This window comes from Hylobates moloch, unplaced genomic scaffold (genome assembly GCF_009828535.3).
Source record: "Hylobates moloch isolate HMO894 unplaced genomic scaffold, HMol_V3 SCAFFOLD_21, whole genome shotgun sequence".
Lineage (NCBI taxonomy): Eukaryota > Metazoa > Chordata > Mammalia > Primates > Hylobatidae > Hylobates > Hylobates moloch.
In genome coordinates, this window is record NW_026652296.1 from 47,695,750 (window position 1) to 47,715,632 (window position 19,883).

Here is a 19,883-nt window from a genome sequence, read left to right on the forward strand (position 1 = left end):
AATATCTCAGATGACAGTGATTCAAAGTTGCTTGAGGTTTCATAGTCCATACTGCTTAGATGTGTTTTCATTTTAGCTGAAGCTCGTAATTTTCCAAAGCCTGAGTTTTCAATCTATGTTTATGCTTCTAGACTAATGGTCCCAAGCTCATTTCATGGCTGGGCCAAATATCATGGCATGATACAGACATGATGGCATTATAGGCTGACAGATGAACCACTAAATCCACTTGTCAAGTCATGCATGGCTAAATGATAGCCTATTTCAGAGAAATATTGTGAGAAATAACCAAAAGAAAATAAAGGTAATTGAGGCAGATTCTTGTGAAGTCTTTGGAAGAAAAACGTGGTTGGGAAGACAAAACATACCACCACAAAACAAAAACAAAACCAGGCATTTAAATTTACTGTTACTTAATTAAAAATCAGCACTTTTGTAATAAAAATTTTTTCCTGCATTTGTGAATCTGTATGAATATTTGAATGCAATGGTGTGTATATATAATTGATTTTAAACGATTTGTCTTATAAATAAAATGTTATATAATAAAAATTAAATAGACTCTTAAACCAAGAATTAAGGGAATTTAAAAATGCCACATAACAGTGCTTCTCAGACTATCTCTGTTATAAAAGACCAGCTTTCAAAAATTTTCAATCCATTGTGGATCAATACTTATGTAAAATACAAATAAGAAAACTCCCCAAATACCACCAAAAACCAAACATTCAAACAAATTTGAAACTTAAAAGCTCAAATATTTGCTTGATTTAGCAGATAAAATTATTTTAAAAAATAACACGAGGAACTAGAAAAGAATTGTGAAAACTACACATATTGATTATTGAAAATGTGCTTATAAAGCAACTAACATATGAATAAAATAATACTCTCTTGTGGGCTGCTGATAAACACTGGGATGCAGACTGTGTTCTGAGTAACCTGCTTTTTTTTATTTTGGAATAGGCAGCTAAGTAACTTCTTTATGTTTCTTTTCTTTTCTTTTTTTTTTTTGAGACTCCTGTTTTTTTTTTTTTCGAGACAGAGCTTACTTTGTCACCCAGGCTGGAGTGTAGTGGTGCGATCTCGGCTCACTGCAACTTCTGCCTCCTGAGTTCAAGCGATTCTTCTGCCTCAGCCTCCTGCGTAGCTGGGATTACAGGCGTGTGCCACCACACCAGCTAATTTTTTGTATTTTTAGTACAGATGAGATTTCACCATGTTGGTCAGGCTGGTCTCGAACTCCTGACCTCAGGTGATCCACCCGCCTCGGCCTCCCAAAGTGCTGGGATTACAGGTGTGAGCCACTGCACCCGGCCCCAAGCCGGTACTATCAGTGGACAGAGAGATTTAAATTCTAACCTTTTTATATTACCCAATTAAATAATTTTATCCAACTTCAATGGGAATAAGGAAAAATAATTTTAATAAATAGCTTTTAATAAATACCTTTTTTGTATTGCTCAATTACATAACTTAAAAATAGGATTTTTGAACATTATCTTTTTATGAATTTGTTTAGGTAACTTATGTGTTGGTGGAAAGAAATGTACACCATCTTTGCCTGTTTTCCTCTAGGGTAATTCCTCTCCTGCAATTACTTTTGGATGGAAGTATGCCCCTTTCTCAATAGAAGATGGTAATCTTGGAGAATGACCATGGAGAAGGGGATGAGTTCTGGAGAAGGGCTGCCTTCCAGATCATCTCAGGTTTCGGCTGGTAAAATAACAGCCAGAGAGTTGGAAACAAAGCAGTCCTATAAAGAGAAACGAGGAGGCTTTGTGTTGGTGCATGCAGGTAAGCTTTGTGGATGGCTTTGAAGATGCCAATAATGTCGATTTTTCTTTTTCTGCCTTGAAGTACACTGAGAATCACATTTCACACTTGGAGGAGGCAAAACTGCCAGAGAGGAATTGGAACCAAAGCGATTGTTTGACTTTGATATAGTGAGGACCTCTTTACTCCCCGGTTAGAAGATCTTAGAATGGCAGCTCTTCCTAGGTTTTCACTTCCCTAACCTATTATTTACTTTAACTCTATGTAATAGATGTATTTAGGTTAGGTAGTATTAAAACCAGACAAAGTAGTTTCTGAACTCTGGTTTATGTTTTTTAAAAATAATGTTGCTGTGGGAGGCTGAGGCAGGAGAATTGCTTGAACCCAGGAGGCGGAGGTTGCAGTGAGCCGACATCGTGCCACCGCCCTCCAGCCTGGGCGATAAAGCGAGACTCCATCTCAATAAAATAAAAATAAAATAAAATAAAATAAAATAAAATAAAATATTGCTGAAAAAATTGTATTGATTCCCATGTTAGATTGTGGGTATCTTAGGGCATAATTATTACACAATCTTTGAGCTAGTTCACCTTCTTTTTTTTTTTTTTTTTTTTGAGACGGAGTTTTACTCTTGTTGCCCAGGCTGGAGTGCAATGGTGTGATCTTGGCTCACTGCAGCCTCCACCTCCCAAGTTCAAGCAATTCACCTGCCTCAGCCTCTTGAGTAGCTGGGATTACAGACGTCCACCATCATGTCTGGCTAATTTTTGTATTTTTAGTAGAGACGGGGGTTTCACCATATTGGCCAGGCTGGTCTCGAACTCCTGACCTCCGGTGATCCACCTGCCTTGGCCTCCCAAAGTGCTGGGATTACAGGCCACCGCACCCGGCACACCCTCTTAATATTTTCAGTGAGGAACCTTAAGGCCAGAGAGATGAAGTGACTTAAGTGACTTCAGCCACACTGCTGGTTGGTGCTAGAGCCAGTGTAAGAAACACCTAAGTAGGCTCTTATGTCTCAGTCTAGTGCATTTGACGCTATGTCAGCCTGTGATCTTTCTACTTCAGAGGACCATGAGGACAGACACAGTGGAGTTCATCCCCTGGGCCTCCCATTTTTGAAAGGTCTTGGGTTGCAGAGCAGTGCTGCTCTGCCCAGGTTTCCTCAGCAGGCTCTTTTTCCTTTGGCCATTTTTATTTTCTTGCATTCAGAGTCTACTTTCCATGACCTCCGTGAAGAGAGAAAGAATGTCTGGGTTTCCTTTTAACTTTGCCTGGGTAGTCAAGCAAGATGACAGCAGGATTAACTTTGATATGGAATGAGGAATAGAACTGTTTCTTCTTGTGAGACTGGTGTCCTGCCTCGCCATTAACGTTTGGCCATATCTAGACTGGACAACCCGAGAAGCCTTATGTGAATCTAATCCAGAGTATCTAAAAAAATCCAAAAAACCAGAAACCAGGTTTAATCCCATTTTCTCACAGGTGCTTTTACAAGGAGGTGAGGTAAATTTACAGGAATAACCCAGTTAAAAGTAGACCTGGGACTAGAGCTTCTGCCTTCAGACTCCTAGTCTGTGTTCTCTCCACTACACTATGTTGATGGTACATCTTCCATGATCTTCCATGATACCAGTGAGTTACTGTATTCAAAGTGAGGGTTTGGAAAGTGTAAAAGAAAGGTCTGAACGTTGTAACAAGCAATAACATAAAGCTTCAATTAGTTGGAAAGCCTTACTTTCTATAACTATTACGACCCTGTCCCTCCTGTCTTAGACACAGACTAGACGATAATAATGGCTCTGCCAACCTTAAATAATGGAATTCAGAAGCTCTGATTAAATGTAGAGCTCATTCATGCACAAAGCTTGAGGATGTCCACCTGGGAAACACTGACTCCGAACAAATGGAGTCAGTGTTCCAAAGTGGAGAAGTTAAGTTTTCATTTATATAAGTAGAGATAGAAAAATTTTAGCAGGATAATAACATTTTCTGTAGGAGACCAGTGCATAAGTTACAGCAATTTGATTGGTTATAGATTGCTACATCCTAAGGAAGATTACTTTTTACTTTGTGAGAAGGGGCAGTGATCTGAGAGGGTCTTATCTCTGGTGTTGTTTGGTCTTCCTAATTATTTACAGGAAAAAGGCAAAAGTTGCAGCTGCATGTTGTGTGACTCAGGCTGCATAGCCACATTCCTTTCAAGGTTCAGAATGATTTAATGGCTCAACATTTTTTTTTTTTTTTTTTTTTTGAGACTAAGCTTTGCTCTTGTTGCCCAAGCTGCAATGGTGTGATCTTGGCTCACTGCAAGCTTCACAATTCTCCTGCCTCAGACTCCTGAATAGCTGGGATTACAGGCACATGCCACCATGCGCAGCTAATTTTTGTATGTTTAGTAGAAATAGGGTTTCACCATGTTGTCCAGGCTGGTCTCAAACTCCTGACCTCAGGTGATCCACCCGCCTCGGCCTCCCAAAGTGTTGGGATTACAGGCATGAGCCACTGTGCCCAGCTGGTTCAACAGTTTTAACTTTGAATTATTTGCTTTCATACTCTCAGGTAAAGGTTGGTGCTGGGGGCCAGCAAGAAGAGTAGGAACTCTGAGTTATGATAGGATATTGTGTGAATTAAGGGTGACCCTCACTTCTAAATTATTAGAGTGATTGATTATGCAGAAGTGTGTATCTTGCACATTTAAGGGTCAAAAATTCATATCCTCATCCAGTGTAGAGCAGTTTTTTTTAGCACTAGAGTAGACTTGCCCAAACTTTTGTGATTCATGTAGTAGATTCTTGATTTTTCCCACTGCCTATACCGTTTTATCTAATATTCAAACAACTAAACACTTTTTAATCTTAACATTTGAAAGATGAAGTTTATGGTTACTTAAATGAAATAGCAGTATCACTTGCCATAAAGAGAAAATAACTTTAAACACAGTGCAAACAAAACACTGTAATTGAATTTTAACTAGATCCTATTTGTCAGTGGCTTGGATCCTGAGCCTGCCTTTCCATTGTTAAACAGGGAAATTAGCAAGTGTTAACCAGGAATTAAAGATATATGGGGCCTCTGCTGAGACTTTTATTATTTCAAAAGGATTTACACATTAAGGCTATTAAATGCCCTTGTCCGTTACACAGAAGTCATTTCTTTGGAATAGTATCCCATGCTTTAGGAAATGCTGCTGAAAGATTGGGGCCTCTGAGATCCAAGACAGCCAACTTGAGATCACCTATTCTTAGAGAACCATGAAGAGAGGCCTATTAAATATTGGCACAGGCTCTGTGAATGTTCAGAGTTCTCTTGAGAAACAGGTTTAGGATTTGGGTATATTGTGGATTCTGGTGGCTTGGGCATCTCTGCTTTCCTGGCTCCTCATACGACAGTTTCGTGGGTGAGTGCTTTCTCTACCTTGAGGAAAGGTGGGTTAGGTTTGTGTCAGAGTCTGCAGACCTGTAGGAATCCTAAGGCCTAGAGATGTGGCTTTTTTGTTTTTGTCTTTTTTAAAATGGAAAACGTGTTTTTTTGTTTGTTTGTTTTTTTGAATCAAAGTCTCGCTCTGTTGCCTAGGCTGGAGTGCAGTGGCATGATCTTGGTTCACTGTAACCTCTGCCTCCCAGGTTCAAGTGATTCCCGTGCCTCAGCCCCGAGTAGCTGGGATTACAGGCCTGTGCCACCATGCCTGGCTACTTTTTTGTGTGTTTTTAGGAGAGATGGGGTTTCTCCATGTTGGCCAGGCTGGTCTGAAACACCTGGCCTCAAGTGATCCTCCCGCCTCGGCCTCCCAAAGTCCTGGGATTACAGGCATGAGCGACTGTGTTTGGCCTAGAGGTGTAGTTCTTAACCTTCCATACATTGGACCCCTATGGGGCTTTAGGGGTGGGTACGGATAGGTGGTTCAGTGCTCTGTTAAGGAACTTTGATTAGAGAGAGCCCTAATTAAGAGAGTTTAAGGACTCTTGTCTTTGTTTCCTTCTTGTTTAGATTGTTCTTAAGTCCCTGACTAAGCAAGTTATGTATCCTTGTAGGGAACCATTTTATTCAGAGCCATTCTCTTGAGAAAGTTCTTGGGTGTTTGATTAAAACACAGAGACCACCAGGAATTCTAATAGAGAGTCATGAATGTGCCGTCACTTAGCTTTCAGAGACACCCTGAGCTACATTCTAGTGGGTGAGAAGATGTGAAGTGTTTGGTTAGGAATGGTGCAATTTGTGGTGGTTGTGGACATGTGAGATGTAAGACACCTCAACTTCAAATGTTATTCAGAAGCGATCCAGCTTTCTGAATTACTCTTATGAATTCTGGATTTGAAACAGTAACCTCCCAAATGGCAGGGGCTTTCTGACAGTCAGCAGAGAGGAACCTGGAGGGACCCTGTCCCTGACACCTTCTGGGTTATTAGCTCCAGATCAAAAGAACTCCTGATTTTGGAAAGAGGTTCTTGAAAAGAAGAGGGGAGGTGACCTTGGTGAAGCCTCTTTGGGGACATGAGCTATTTTTAGGGCTTTTGGCAGGAAAAGAGCTTTTGAAAACAGAGATAAGGCATGGTATTAAAAAGCCTTACATTGGAGTAAGAAGTCATAAAACTCCATACAGTTAGGGCAATAGTTTTGTTTTTTATTAGGATAGCATCAGTTTATATGGAGTATTTATATAACATAAGCAAGGTCTCTTGGTATTTTAATAATTAACAACTGGATTTTATTTTCTACTGTAGGTGCAGGTTATCATTCTGAATCCAAAGCCAAGGAGTATAAACATGTATGCAAACGAGCTTGTCAGAAGGTATGAACACAATGTGTATGATCTGTGCATTTCAGTTTTGAACATAAAGCAGTTTTACCTTGAAATTAAACATTTAAAAGTTTCATTTCTAGGACAGTCTTCCGGTTTGGACTACAAAATTATTTTGCTTGTTTTTGTAGGGAATCGTTTTGTGTTGTTTCGTGTTTTTCTCCACATGATGCTTAGTTCTTTCCCCACTTTCCCAGATTAAAGTTTGTATTTTTGTAATTGTGGGCACACAGTCATATCTCTTTTAATCTTTGCAATGATGTTGAACTTCTGTAGACAGAAGGATAGAGAAAACAGCTTAAAGGCAGTCAATGTGTTTTTCCATGAAGGGAAAAAAATAAATAAAAAAATTAAAATGGGTGCTTTTTTAAGAGAGATTATCCTATACTTTTTCATTCTGTTTTTCATCACGTAGTTCTATCATAGCAAGTTCATTGTCATTCCAGAGTTCAGCTTTGCCCTTGTACTCAGTTGTGCTTTTTTCCCATTGGTTTTTGAGGTTTTGCTAAATTGTTGAATATTTAATGTGGGGACAGGAATGGACTCAGAAGAAATGTTTGTTTTTATTTTGATTCTTACTAGTCTTGTAGGCAAACCTTCCATTACTTTTTATGCAAATAGAATCTAGTTGAATATTGTATATCAAGTACATATGCGTCTCTCTCTGTGCTCTTTTCATTGATATTTACATAACATTAAAAAGAAAATTATACTTTATCAGAGATTCAAGCTTTTTCTTACGAACGAAGTCCTATAAATAAGAATATTTTGTTACAGGGATTTTGTTCTTTTGAAATTTACAATAAAGCTAAAAGTTCTCTAAGCTATTTTATATTTTTTCTTATTTTTCAAAGTGTGAAATTCTTCTATCATCTGAAAATAAATTTTATATATATAGTCCTAGAAATCTAATACATTTGAATTGTTTACTTAGCCTCTTTAATATTTACAATGAATAAACTTTTAAAAAGTTTAATTAGGAATACAGTTCTTAGTTTTTGAGCTTTCTCTTTGTTGACTAAATTGGAATGTTATTAATTCATTTATAAATGACTTTTCCTTCTCTCTTTTCCTCTCCTAATTTGTGCTCAAGGCCAGGTGATTTTATAGATCTTTACTCTGTGTAGTTTATATTACAAAATAATATGATACATCTTGATTTAGAATTTACTTTATAGTATCCAAAATGTTTTTGTCAAATGTATGCTTTTATCCTCAGATTCTGGCATGCCCCTGTGACTGAGAGTCACTTCTTTTTAGGTATGGAGAGTATTAACAGTGGGAGGAGAAATGATTAGTTTGAGATTTAGTTATCTATATAAAATATGAATTGTCAGGATATTTGAACCAAACTGGGTCGTACAATTTCTGTGGCTATTTTGAATTGCCTTACAATGAATGAAGCTTACTAAATTCCTTGTACTTTTCATTTAATAACTAGATTTTATTGTTTTAATTTGAATAATATTAAGTGAGCCATATTACCAATTAACCTGAATATAAACTCTTGCTTGTTTTTAATCTGAGTAGTTTATGTCTTAAAGTATGGAATGGAACTAGTGGTCAATTTTTATTAATCTAAGTGTCTCCCATACTTCTTTAAGCTTTTGGAAAGTTTGAGAAGTTGTGATTTTGCAATGAATAATCTCTCCCCTTGGTTTCATAGGCAATTGAAAAGCTGCAGGCCGGTGCTCTTGCAACTGACGCAGTCACTGCAGCACTGGTGGAACTTGAGGTATTTCTTTTCTCTGTTTTATTTAAAATATTTGTGAGTTTATCTTTATTGTTCTTAAATGACATGAAACTGTTGAGTTAGTCAACCATAAATTATATGACCAGTGTTTCCCACCAATATTAGCAAAGTTATGAAGAAGCCTATGATATCGTTGTTTTCACTGGTGACTTTTCTGAGTAACATAAAAGTTGGTTAAATTCCTTTCTTTTCTTTTTTTTTTTTTGTGAGATTCATGAATACAAAAGTTAATGATTGGATACTTAAGTTTCCCATTTTCAGTAGGAAAATCCTTGAAGTTAACCCCCAAAAAGTGTTGTATGTTCTGTTGTTTAAAAATAAAAGAAAAATTCCAACTGTCTAGGAGTGCCTAAAGTAGAAGGGGAAGATTCTTCATGAACCTAACAGTTAGATATATACCCTGAAATTGTGTGCTGTGAAGTGTGCCTTGTCCCAGTGTTATGGTTAGGTTTGTCCCCAGTTTACTGTGGACATTGAATAATTGAGTGGGGAGGCTCTCACGTTTGCCATAATTTTTTATACTCTAGAGTGAGGTTCTCTCAGTTCTCTTGATTTGGAACCTTGATGAATTTGTGCAGGGGATATTGAGGTCTTCAGAAGATTGACTTGCTGCTCAAACTTGGAGAAGATAGATTTGTGTCAATCAATTGAGAGGATTATTGTGAAAAATATTTTTCTGGTTGAGAATACTACTTAGGGAATCAAGTAAGACATGATAACAAAAACAATGGTAAGTTTGAGGGAGGAGATGATAGTTAAAGTCGACACATCCAGGTTGACTGGGTTGTGGCCCTTGTATTTAGGCTCTCATACCAAGGCACGTACCCTTTCATGCCTTTCCTTGTGAAAATTGCCCAGGTGTTTACCAAAAGTCCTAGCCATGTTTTCTGTATATTCTCATGCTTAATTGTGGACCTGAACTTTCTGTATATTCTCATGCTTAATTGTGGACCTGAGCTTTTGATCATGCTTTGTAGATTTTAATTTCTCAGATTGGTCCTAATGTAGTCAAGGAAGGTGAAAGTATATGGTGGGCACCTAGTTCTATTGAATCTGATATGGGGATGTGTAATGCCCTCCTAATATGACTGATACATTTCATACCAGCTGTACCAGTCATTAGCCATGTGTCCGTGGGTGTGGCACAGTCTGTCCTTGACTCAGTTTCCCTATTTATGAGGGTAATAAATCCCACTTCATAGAGTTGTGAAGATTAACTGAGTTAGTATATGACTAATACATGACAGTCTCTTAGAACAGTGTGTGGTACGTAGTAAGCACCCCATAATTGTTAGCAATTATTACAGTTATGAGGTGCTTTGGAAATGGTATGTATGAGATGAATGTTTATGGTAACTATTAATGACAAGTTTTACAGCATCAAAGAAAGGTTAATTATATGTTGAGGATAAGAGGAGAAAAACGACATAAGAAAGAAGATAGATGTATTTACCACCAAATGTTACCTTTACTCAAAACAAACACACAAAGAGGGCTTCATCTAACTTAACTAATTCAATTGTTAGTTGAAAATTACTTGCATGGAGTCACTGTAGGTCTGGGAAAGAAGGTTAATGAGTGTCTGGAGAATATACTAGAATGGCAACTATGAATGCAAAACTGAATAAAATTAAGTTTCTCTTTTCATCTTAGAATAACTTTAATTTTCCTAAGTCATACTTATATATCATGTTTAATATTTCATTGGATTTTCCCCTAGTGTTGAATCCTACTTTTAAGGGGTTTACTTATTTATACTTAAAAATGATAAAAATACATTTTGAAATAATGAGTTTCTCCTGAGTAAGTGGACTTACAGTTTCGGATAACTTGTGTTTTTTTAAGAGTGTGGATATGAATTTAAAGGAAAAAAATTTCTTGTTCTATTATTTTTGATTGGAATAAGTCATAAGGATAATGGTAGCATTGAATTCTTCCCCAAGTGACTTTAGTGCATCCCACATCTCAACTTTTAGTTATTTTATTTTTTTTATGTATATATTTTTGAGATGGATTCTCACTCTGTAGCCCAAGCTGGAGTGCAGTGGTGCGATCTTGGCTCATTGCAACCTCTGCCTCACAGGCTGAAGTGATTCTTGTGCCTCAGCCTCCCGTGTAGCTGGGACTACAGGCATGCACCACCACACCCGGCTAATTTTTGTATTTTTTTTTTTTTTTTTTAAGTAGAGATGGGGTTTCACCATGTTGACCAGGGTGGTCTTGAACTCCTGAACTCAGGTGATCCACCCACCTTGGCCTCTCAAAGTGCTGTGATTACAGGCGTGAGCCACTGTGCCTGGCCTCAACTTTTAATTATTAAATTTGTGGAAGAATTTCAATTAATTATCTTTAACAATTAACTTTTCTATGGACTCTTTGATTGAAATATATGTTAATAGTTTAAGGTTAAGCTTACACTAACTGGAAGAATTTTCCTAAATCTTAAGAATTATGTTGGAAATCATGCTTATACTGCCGCCTGCAGTTTCTCTCACCTTGAATAATTGTGATTCATCACCTTAAAACAGGATAGGTTTTCAGATGGAGTTCAGTTGGGGAAGTATTGTAATAGCTTGGGTCAATGGAAAGATGTAAGAAGATTGGATTCTAATGTTTGCTGTACTTAGAGAAATATAAGTAGCAGTATTGAGTCCTTTCAGAATACTGAAAAGTGCTGAGAAAAATTCTGGAGAGCCTTATTAATAATGCGTTATATTTAATTTGAGAATAAACACTTATCTTTAGTTTTGGTCAGTCTATTCAGTTAAGTCATGTCTGGATTATTGAACAGATGCAAACAGTCATTGTTCTTTTCTCTTTAGACTTTGGGATATACTTTTTGATTTAAAAAATGATGTTCTTGCCACTGAGCTTAAGGAAACAATATATAAACATATTTTAAAAACTTGCCCGTTATATTATTACTTAGGCAGATATTGAAATTGATGTGAATTCCTTAAATACTAATTGTGGATTGAAATGACTGAAATGTTTTAATAGTCTTTATTGCCTAGAAAGAGTATCTGGCCGTATATTTAAAAAATGTGATAATTTGTATTTTCCCAAATAGTGAAAAGTACACTGTTCTTAACAACATGCAGGGGAAGAGGAAGAGACAAGGCAAAAGACATATGTGTGTGTGTGTGTGTGTGTGTGTGTGTGTGTGTGTGTGTAAATACCACAGACACACACACACACACACACTCTGAAGGGAATTATGCAGACATATCATTTTTTAGCTTTTCGTAGAGACTGATAATTTTGTGTGGTTTTATTTTTCTTTACCACCACTGCAGACAAGTGATGTCATCTTAAGACTGTCACTTCTGGACACCAGAATGAGGTGTTTTCTTCATTTAAGTAAAGGAGGGGCGGGTGCAAAAGTTCCTATCTATTAAATTGACCACCTTCTTCCTTTAGAGTTTTGGGAGGGAAGGTGGCTGCTTCTGTATGAGAGGTTTTCTGCAGTGTGGAAATGCAAACGATATTACTCCAAAGTATATTTTGTTTATCTTCAAAATGTAGGGAAGGAAATGGAAAGGTCAGTTTATAGATCATATTTTAATGATTTATTGGTAAATTGGTTGATTCCTGTTGTTTTATATAGCTTTTTTGAGATTGTCTTAATAACTGATGAGAAAGTGAATTCTGTTCACTGGATGGTACAACTCTGGTTTCACTCACAGCAGAGAAGATTAATATTGTGAAAGAATTTGGTCTTCATATTTGGGACTATACATTTGGATGACAGTTGCTTTTTTGGCTGCCTTTGAAATAGTTTTGGATCAAGTAGTGACAGTGGATTTAAGATTGCAGACCATAATTTTGCATATTTCACATGGTATAACTTCTGATGTGAATTTCTTTTTTGAGAAAATTGGATATAGAACTCGGTGAGTCATGATGCTACCATTTTCTTAGGATTGTTTCTAAAGTAGAAAGTGTTTCATGGATTCTGATAGAAAGTGAACTATTTATAAAATACTGCCTGAAGCTCCTTTTGCACATTGGTGGTTTTCTTAAAAAGTACGAAGACCTGATTTAAAAAAGTCTAATGAGTAATAATAGGTGAAATATGAATGACAGACTTTTGGAAGGTAATTTATAATCTTTTGTGAGAAAACTGATGAATTTGGCAGAGGTTTTGAAGATCTTGTTGTAACCTTTGAGAAACTTTGGTTAATTCATTCTGAAAACTGATTATTTTGGTAGGTAGAATACTGTGTATTAAGAACAGTGATAGGGGCTGGGCACGGTGGCTCACGCCTGTAATCCCAGCACTTTGGGAGGCCGAAGCGGACGCATCACGAGGTCAGGAGTTCAAGACCAGCCTGGCCAATATGGTGAAACCCCATCTCTAATAAAAATATAAAAATTAGCTGGGCATGGTGGCTCGTTCCTGTAATCCCAGCTAGTTGGGAGGCTGAGGCAGGAGAATTGCTTGAACCGGGACCCAGGAGGCAGAGGTTGCAGTGAGCCGAGACTGCGCCACTGCACTCCAGCCTGGGCTACAGAGTGAGACTCCGTCTAAAAAGAAAAAAAAAAAAAGAATAGTGATAGGAATAGCTTTTAGGTTTTATGTAGTAAAAGGCAAAGTATACAGGTTCCTTTGTTAAAAATCTTTTGTTGAACTTCTGTTATTAAAAATGGACTGAAGTTTTTTATTCACTTGATTCATGCTTTAAAGCTCCCTATGGTCAGGGGAGATCCTAATTCATGGTTAAAACTCGTTTCTTGTCCAAATGCTTTAGTGTTTATAGGGCAGATCATATTGGGCCAAGTTTTTAGTCATTCTGTTAAAAACAGTTCATTGTCTTTGGATCTCTGTGTAATACAAATATTGCTTGCTTATAAACTCTAGGGAAGTCCTTTAAGAATAACTTATTCAAGGCCGGGCGTGGTGGCTCACGCTTGTAATCCCAGCACTTTGGGAGACCGAGGCGGGCGGATCACGAGGTCAGGAGATTGAGACTACAGTGAAACCCCGTCTCTACTAAAAATACAAAAAATTAGCCGGCCATGGTGGCGGGCGCCTGTAGTCCCGGCTACTCGGGAGGCTGAGGCAGGAGAATGGTGTGAACCTGGGAGGTGGAGCTTGCAGTGAGCCGAGATCGCGCCACTGCACTCCAGCCTGGGTGACAGAGCGAGACTCCGTCTCAAAAAAAATAACTTGTTCAGATTACTGATATTTTGGTATGTAAGAGAAAGAAAGTAGGTATTTTCATTATATATTTATATTATTATATATAATACTGTTATACATTTGTCTGTATCTCTACATTTTTTTTGTTGTTCATACAGATTCTTGCTCTGTCACCTAGGCTGGAGTGCAGTGGTATGATCTTGGCTCACTGCAATCTCCACCTCCCAGGTTCAAATGATTCTCATGCCTCAGCCTCCCGAGTAGTTGGGACTACAGGCGTGCGCCACCACACCTGGCTAATTTTTTTGTGTTTTTAGTAGAGATGGGGTTTTGCCATGTTGCCCAGGCTGGTCTTGAACTCCTGGCCTCAAGCGATCCACCCGCCTCGGCCTCCCAAAGTGCTGGGATTACAGGTGTGAGCCACCGTGCCCAGCCAGGTCTGCATTTCTTTAAGGCAGGGATCTCCAGAATGGGAATGTTGGTCACACTTGAGTAGTTAATTGTGAGTGGACCCCAGCCCAGGCCTCTTGTGCAGCTACAGGAATAGGCCATATTCTCTTCCCTGGGCTTTATACTTCTGGCTGGAATTGTCTGTGTGCCTCAGGGGGATAGAAGAAACTTCTAAGGCCTGCCAGTCCTTGAAATGCCTAGTGGTCATGGAGATGGTGTGGCTTCCTGATGGCATATGGGCATACCTAGGATGGAAGGGGACATTGGGAAGGGCTGATACATTTCCCTTTTCCCTCACCACACTTAAAACAAGTTTTCTTGTGAGCAGATGCTTAACCACACCCTGCTCCCTACCCTACTTCAGTCATTTGGTTTTTACTGCTAAAAAAGGAGGGGCATCTGCTTTAAGGGCATTTCTGTTATTTGGGAAGTTTAAAATTATTTAAATAAATGAGCATCTCCAGTTTTCTGTACATTTTTATTTTTGTAGAAATTATATTTTCATAAGCAGAGTGGTCCCTTGCTCTTTCCCCAGCACCCCCTGCCCCCCAGTAGAGCTGACCACACTGGAAAGACAGCTTGATGCATTTAGCTCACATTTACTTAAGTGCTCATTAACTGTAATGTGGCTGGTGAGTCTAATTTTAGACCTACCACCCTTGAAAATCTCATTTTTCTCTTCCATTGATAATATCTTTTATTCTCTGTAAGGGGAGTGGGATGTGTTTCTATGTATGTGAAGTAGAAGGTTTACCTTTTTTCTTTTGTAGTACTTAGAATGTTTTCATTGCATGAAATTTGAGTTTTGACCTTAGGTGCTCTTTTTTCCTTTTTTTTTTTCTTAACTTGGTATTTTTGATTATTTGAAACACCCTATTTTGCCTGTCTGTTTAGCAGTATTCCCAGTGGTGCTTCAGTATTTCTGTGTATTCCAGCTGTTTATGGAGTCTTTATGTTTCTCTGCATTTTTTGTTTTATTTTTTGAGGTGTACACACACAGTTACACTTCATGGAGTTGCATCCAGCCAAGTATCCATGTTCTTCTTGTGAAGAGGCAGAGAAAATCACCTCTCCCAAGAATTTCCACCTTCTGAACAAGGGAAATGTGTCCTGAAGAGCTGTACGCAGATGGGAGGCAACTTGTTTGCTTGTTCTGCTGCTAGAGCATTGATTTAATTAGAAGACAGGCTGTGGGTGGCCATGTGCAGACAAAGAAGCACCAGACAGAGCCCATTTAGCCTGGGACAGTAAAAGTAAGTTACACTCTTTTTAAAACACTTTTTTGAATACCGATGCTGATTCTTGCCTTTAGTACTAAGGGGCAACTTGTAACTTACTGTTTGTGTTTACACATAGATACATCTGTTCTTTTTCTGAGACCCTAGAAATGACACATGCTCTCTAGCACAAAGTACCTGCTTAATGGAAATGCAGTGATTTCTTCCCCAACCACCTTTAAAAAAAAAAAAAAAAAAGAATAAAAAGAAAACAGAATCAATGATTACATTCTAGATTAATTTTACATGGTAGCAAACCCGGTGTTAGCTTTTGACCAAGTCAAAACACTTAAGTATAGAGCTTGTCATGCTTTTACTTTGTAGTAATGGGAACATGAGAAACGATTTTAGCTTTTTCCAGCCATTTCTTGATGAGGTATGTGGATCTCATCAGATATATTCATCCTGGCTGAATGTAGTAGAAGAAAGGGTCCAAGATCAGACCTAGCAGTTCCTGAGGAGCATGGAGCTCTATATGTATGCCCTTGTTTTTCTCTGGGAGTTGTTACTCTCAAAAATATACTTCATTTTGGACTTCAGTTTTGAGCTACCTAAAGCCACATATGGTAGTGTGGTAGAGTTAGTGGAAATCCTGTCTTTTTGACTATGTGGAAGCAATTTAGACTTTTGGATTTTTGAGTGTAAAATGTCTTCTAGTCCTATATTAATAGGGGTGTTACACAAAAGGGATTTAATTAGATTCATTGGTCCTAGGATTTATAGTGTTGTGATTTTTGAATCATTGTGTGTGTGTATTTGTGTTTGTTTGGATCTGTATCATTTGCAGCATCAGGTTTATACCTTAACATCTACTGTTTTTGTTTGTTTTGCTCTTGGTAATGAAGGACGTAGGCTAATAAGATTTTTCTACGTTTGGAAAATCACAGGCTGGTATGATGGTGTTTAATTTCAAAGACTACCTTTTGATTTTAAGTTTTTTTCCATCTCTCAAACCCACCCCTTTATTCAGAATCTGGAAAAGAATGAGGAAGAAACTTAAGTTACATAATTTTTAAGATTCTCGGCCTGGCATGGTTGCTCACACCTGTAATCCCAGCACTTTGGGAGGCCGAGACGGGCGGATGATGAGGTCAGGAGATCGAGACCATCCTGGCTAACATGGTGAAACCCCGTCTCTACTAAAAATACAAAAAATTAGCTGGGTGTCGGGAGGCGAAGCTTGCAGTGAGGCGAGATTGCGCCACTGCACTCCAGCCTGGGCGACAGAGCGAGACTCCGTCTTAAAAAAAAAAAAAAAAAAAAAGAAAAATTAGCCGGGTGTAGTGGCCGGTGCCTGTGGTCCCAGCTACTCGGGAGGCTGAGGCAGGAGAATGGCGTGAACCCGGGAGGTGGAGCTTCAGTGAGCCGAGATCGCGCCACCGCATTCCAGCCTGGGTGACTGAGCAAGACTCTGTCTCAAAAAAAGAAAAAAAAAACCAGATTCTCATCAAGATTCTAAATCTTGCTCTCCTCTTTCTCTTTCTTTCTCTTTCATGTGTTCATTACCTAAGTGTTAGAATAACGAAGGATTGTACCTCACTATAGAAATCAGCTTAAAGTTGAATCTTAGACATACCAGTTGACAAAAGTTCTTTGGCCATTCCCATTGCCAGGTAGTTTTTACTGGCAGTCATTCTCACTCAGGGTCCAGCCTCCTGCATGGTGTACACATTTCCTGACAGTTCATGACATGCATGTACTGTAACACAGGACATCAACACTATAACACATTCAGAGTGGGGAATTTATGTATGTTTCCCTTTTCTGGAGTATGTGCAAATGTAAGCAACATCTTCTAGTGGGTTGGAAGTCTTTTTATTAAAAAAAGCTTAGTAGAGGACTAAAAGTTACTAGTATCCCTCTTTCCTCTCCAGTTCTGACCATGTCATTTGATAAAAGGATGGTTTAAATTATTATAATTCCATGGTCTGTTAGGTTCTTCTTGAGTGATGTTTCCATATTATTGTCAATATGGTTAAAAGGTATAATTATTTAGGTTGAAGGGAAGTATAAGTGGCTGCCAAATTTGGTAGTATTGGAGAAACAGGTACATTTGTCTTTTCTGTTTTAGCTCATGTGGAAAGGACAATTTCAGGTACTGTGTGTGCTAACTAACTTCTTCCTTGATATCATAAAGAGTCCAACTAAAACAAAGTTTAAAACTATTTCAGATGTGAAAGTTTATTGAAGCCAATATTTTGTTTTAGAGATTTGTGTTATGTTTTTGACAAGTAACTAACTGTACTGTAATTATATGGCTTTCAATTAAAAAATGTGAAAACTGTTGTGATGTCATTTTTTCTGCTTAATTATGTTGTATGTGTCCTTGTAAATTAGGCAGATTAGTAATAGAAAGGAGGTGAGTGCAGATGTGCAGTGTCTTTCTGTGAAAATATTTTAAATAATAAAAATATCTTGAGCTCATAGTGGGCAGTGCAAGAAAAAGTAAAGTTTCCATTTTTGGACAGAATATTTTATGTCAGATTAACAAATGCTCTAATGAACAAATATTAACATTGGTTCAATTTTTTCTGACAGTTCCAGAAAAGCTTGGGCACTTTAAGAAGATCATAAAAAGCCTTAGTTTCTACTACATATGTTGTTGTGTGAGGGTTTTTTTTTTTAAATGAAGTATGTTGTCTTTTGTAAATTGAATAGTTAAAAAAATGAACTGTCACAGATACTAAAACCTGGTATTCAACATACTCTATTTGACTCAAGTGTTCACAGAATGTGATGCAAACAAATGATCTCTCAACTTACATCCAGGATAGCTAAAATATTACTTTAACACATGTTGAAAGTAGAGTGCTCTAACTATTTGGCTAGATATAATTCCAGGCTGTCTAAGTTGAGTAATTTCCTCAGACATTCCAACTTTGATCAACTGCAGCAAGAACTTTTAGCATATCTGTAAAGCAGCCAGTGCATCTGTAAATATGTCCTGAGATAGGGAGAAAAGAGAATGCCAAAAAAGAAAAAATACCTTGTCGTTTAGGAGCAGTTTACAGAACAAAAATGGAAAGTTTTTTGTTTCCTTAGGAACTTTTTTAAGATAATTGAGCCTCTGGTTTCCAAGTATGCCCTGTGGTTCTGTATTAATGAATGAAAGATACTTCATTTGGGCCTAATTAAAGTGTTTTGTGGCTAACTCTGCTGAAACTTATTGGTTAAAGTTCATTAATTCTTGAACTTTTTACTCTTTATAAATGTAATATGAATTGGCTACAGCCTCAAACATAATAATATATAGCTCAGTAACACATGTCGTAATTGTTTCTAATTGGGCAGTATTTGGGTGAAAATGTTCATATGTGACTGAGAATAAGTCTAAGAACAGGCAGCATCACTACAGACATAATCTCATGTGCCTTTTTTCAATACATGGGTGAAAATAGGCTTTCTGGCTTTAATTTTCAGTGACCTGAAAATGAATTTGCAAATATCTACTAATTTTCCTATACAAGCATTAACTTAAGAGTGTTTATAATGGCAAATCACCCTCTGCTATATGGGAACTGCATGTTTTCTGTGTTTTTGGCACAACATGTTCATATTCACATGGATATATAACTTCCCTGGAAATATTTTAAGCTGTAGTTAGCAACTACTTGCAAACTGGATATTAAATTGGATGATAAGTCTAGCTTCTTTCTGACCTTGCTTTCTGTCGTCCCATGATAACAAATAATGTGATTAGCTCCAGTTACGAAAATTCTGCTTTTTTGATCAATCTTGCACGAAAACTTAGAAGGAATTATTAATCCTCTTGTGGCTTCTATGTTGCAGATCTCTATTATTGTCCATATTCTCTGATTATTTTGTCATGGAAAACAAGGTTAACACAGTTAAATTTATTACTAATAAAAAAGTTTTGCCATAGTTTTACCTTCTTTTCATTGAGCATTTTTTCCAGAACTGAACAAAGTGCAGTATAACTGATAGATTTACATCCTTCAAACTCATCCTCTATATCCTAAAATAAGTGCAGAGAAATGGTGAATGAGCACGCTGGGAGAGAAGATGGAGGGGCAAGTCCTGGGTTTAGTAATTTTAATTTCTTGGGCAGGGTACTTGAACAGATATCTGAGTTGGTTATCTTGTTACTGTTTCTATGTTTACCAGAGAATTTTTCTTCCGTAAACTCTGTCCATCTGAATGCCAGGATTTCTTCAAAATTTAATACTTATTTTATGTCATGTGCCTACTTTCTTGATCTTGAAGTCGTTAACGTTCATAGTGGGAATGGAAGAGTCAACTTTTGCCTATGTGGGGGCTGATTATCTAATTTATAGACAGATTCTCATTATCCTATAATTATTTTACCTGATTATATCTTTGCCATTGTTGCATGTTACCTGAACATTATAGCCCCACTTCCCATGCGCTTCTGTGTATGGGGATGTGTGTGTGTGTGTGTGTGTGTGTGTGTTTGTGTGTGTGTGTGTGTGTATGTGTGTTTGCTACAAATTACTAGTTCTAGAAAGAATATCATGTTTTATCTTGATAGGCAGTTTACCACTGGGTAAAGTTGTAGACGAAGTTGTCTATGCTAATGATATTTGAGAAAAATACCGTGATATTTTATTAGTTTTCTGGTATTTGAGAAAAATACCATGACTTCCTGTGGACTCTGAGTAGAAAGCTCATCTGACTCATTTTGGAGAAGGAAAAAGGTATTAC

General features: G+C 37.6%; 1 protein-coding gene across 6 annotated transcripts in view; it reads left to right on the forward strand.

The window, feature by feature from the left end:
* TASP1 (taspase 1) overlaps positions 1–19,883 on the forward strand; it is a 262,432-nt gene that overhangs the window by 8,785 nt on the left and 233,764 nt on the right. For 5 of the 6 annotated variants that reach the window (XR_009211478.1, XR_009211479.1, XR_004245959.2 and 2 more), the window contains exons 2-4: positions 1,579–1,797; positions 6,501–6,568; positions 8,244–8,312. Coding sequence is in view for 2 of the 6 variants with exons in the window: in XM_032142309.2 (XP_031998200.1) it covers positions 1,653–1,797; positions 6,501–6,568; positions 8,244–8,312 (282 nt within the window). In the remaining 4 variants the exon portion in view is untranslated. Of the gene's footprint in view, positions 1–1,578; positions 1,798–6,500; positions 6,569–8,243; positions 8,313–14,977; positions 15,177–19,883 lie in introns of those variants that run through there. The other variant, XM_058432959.1, reaches the window with a different exon arrangement.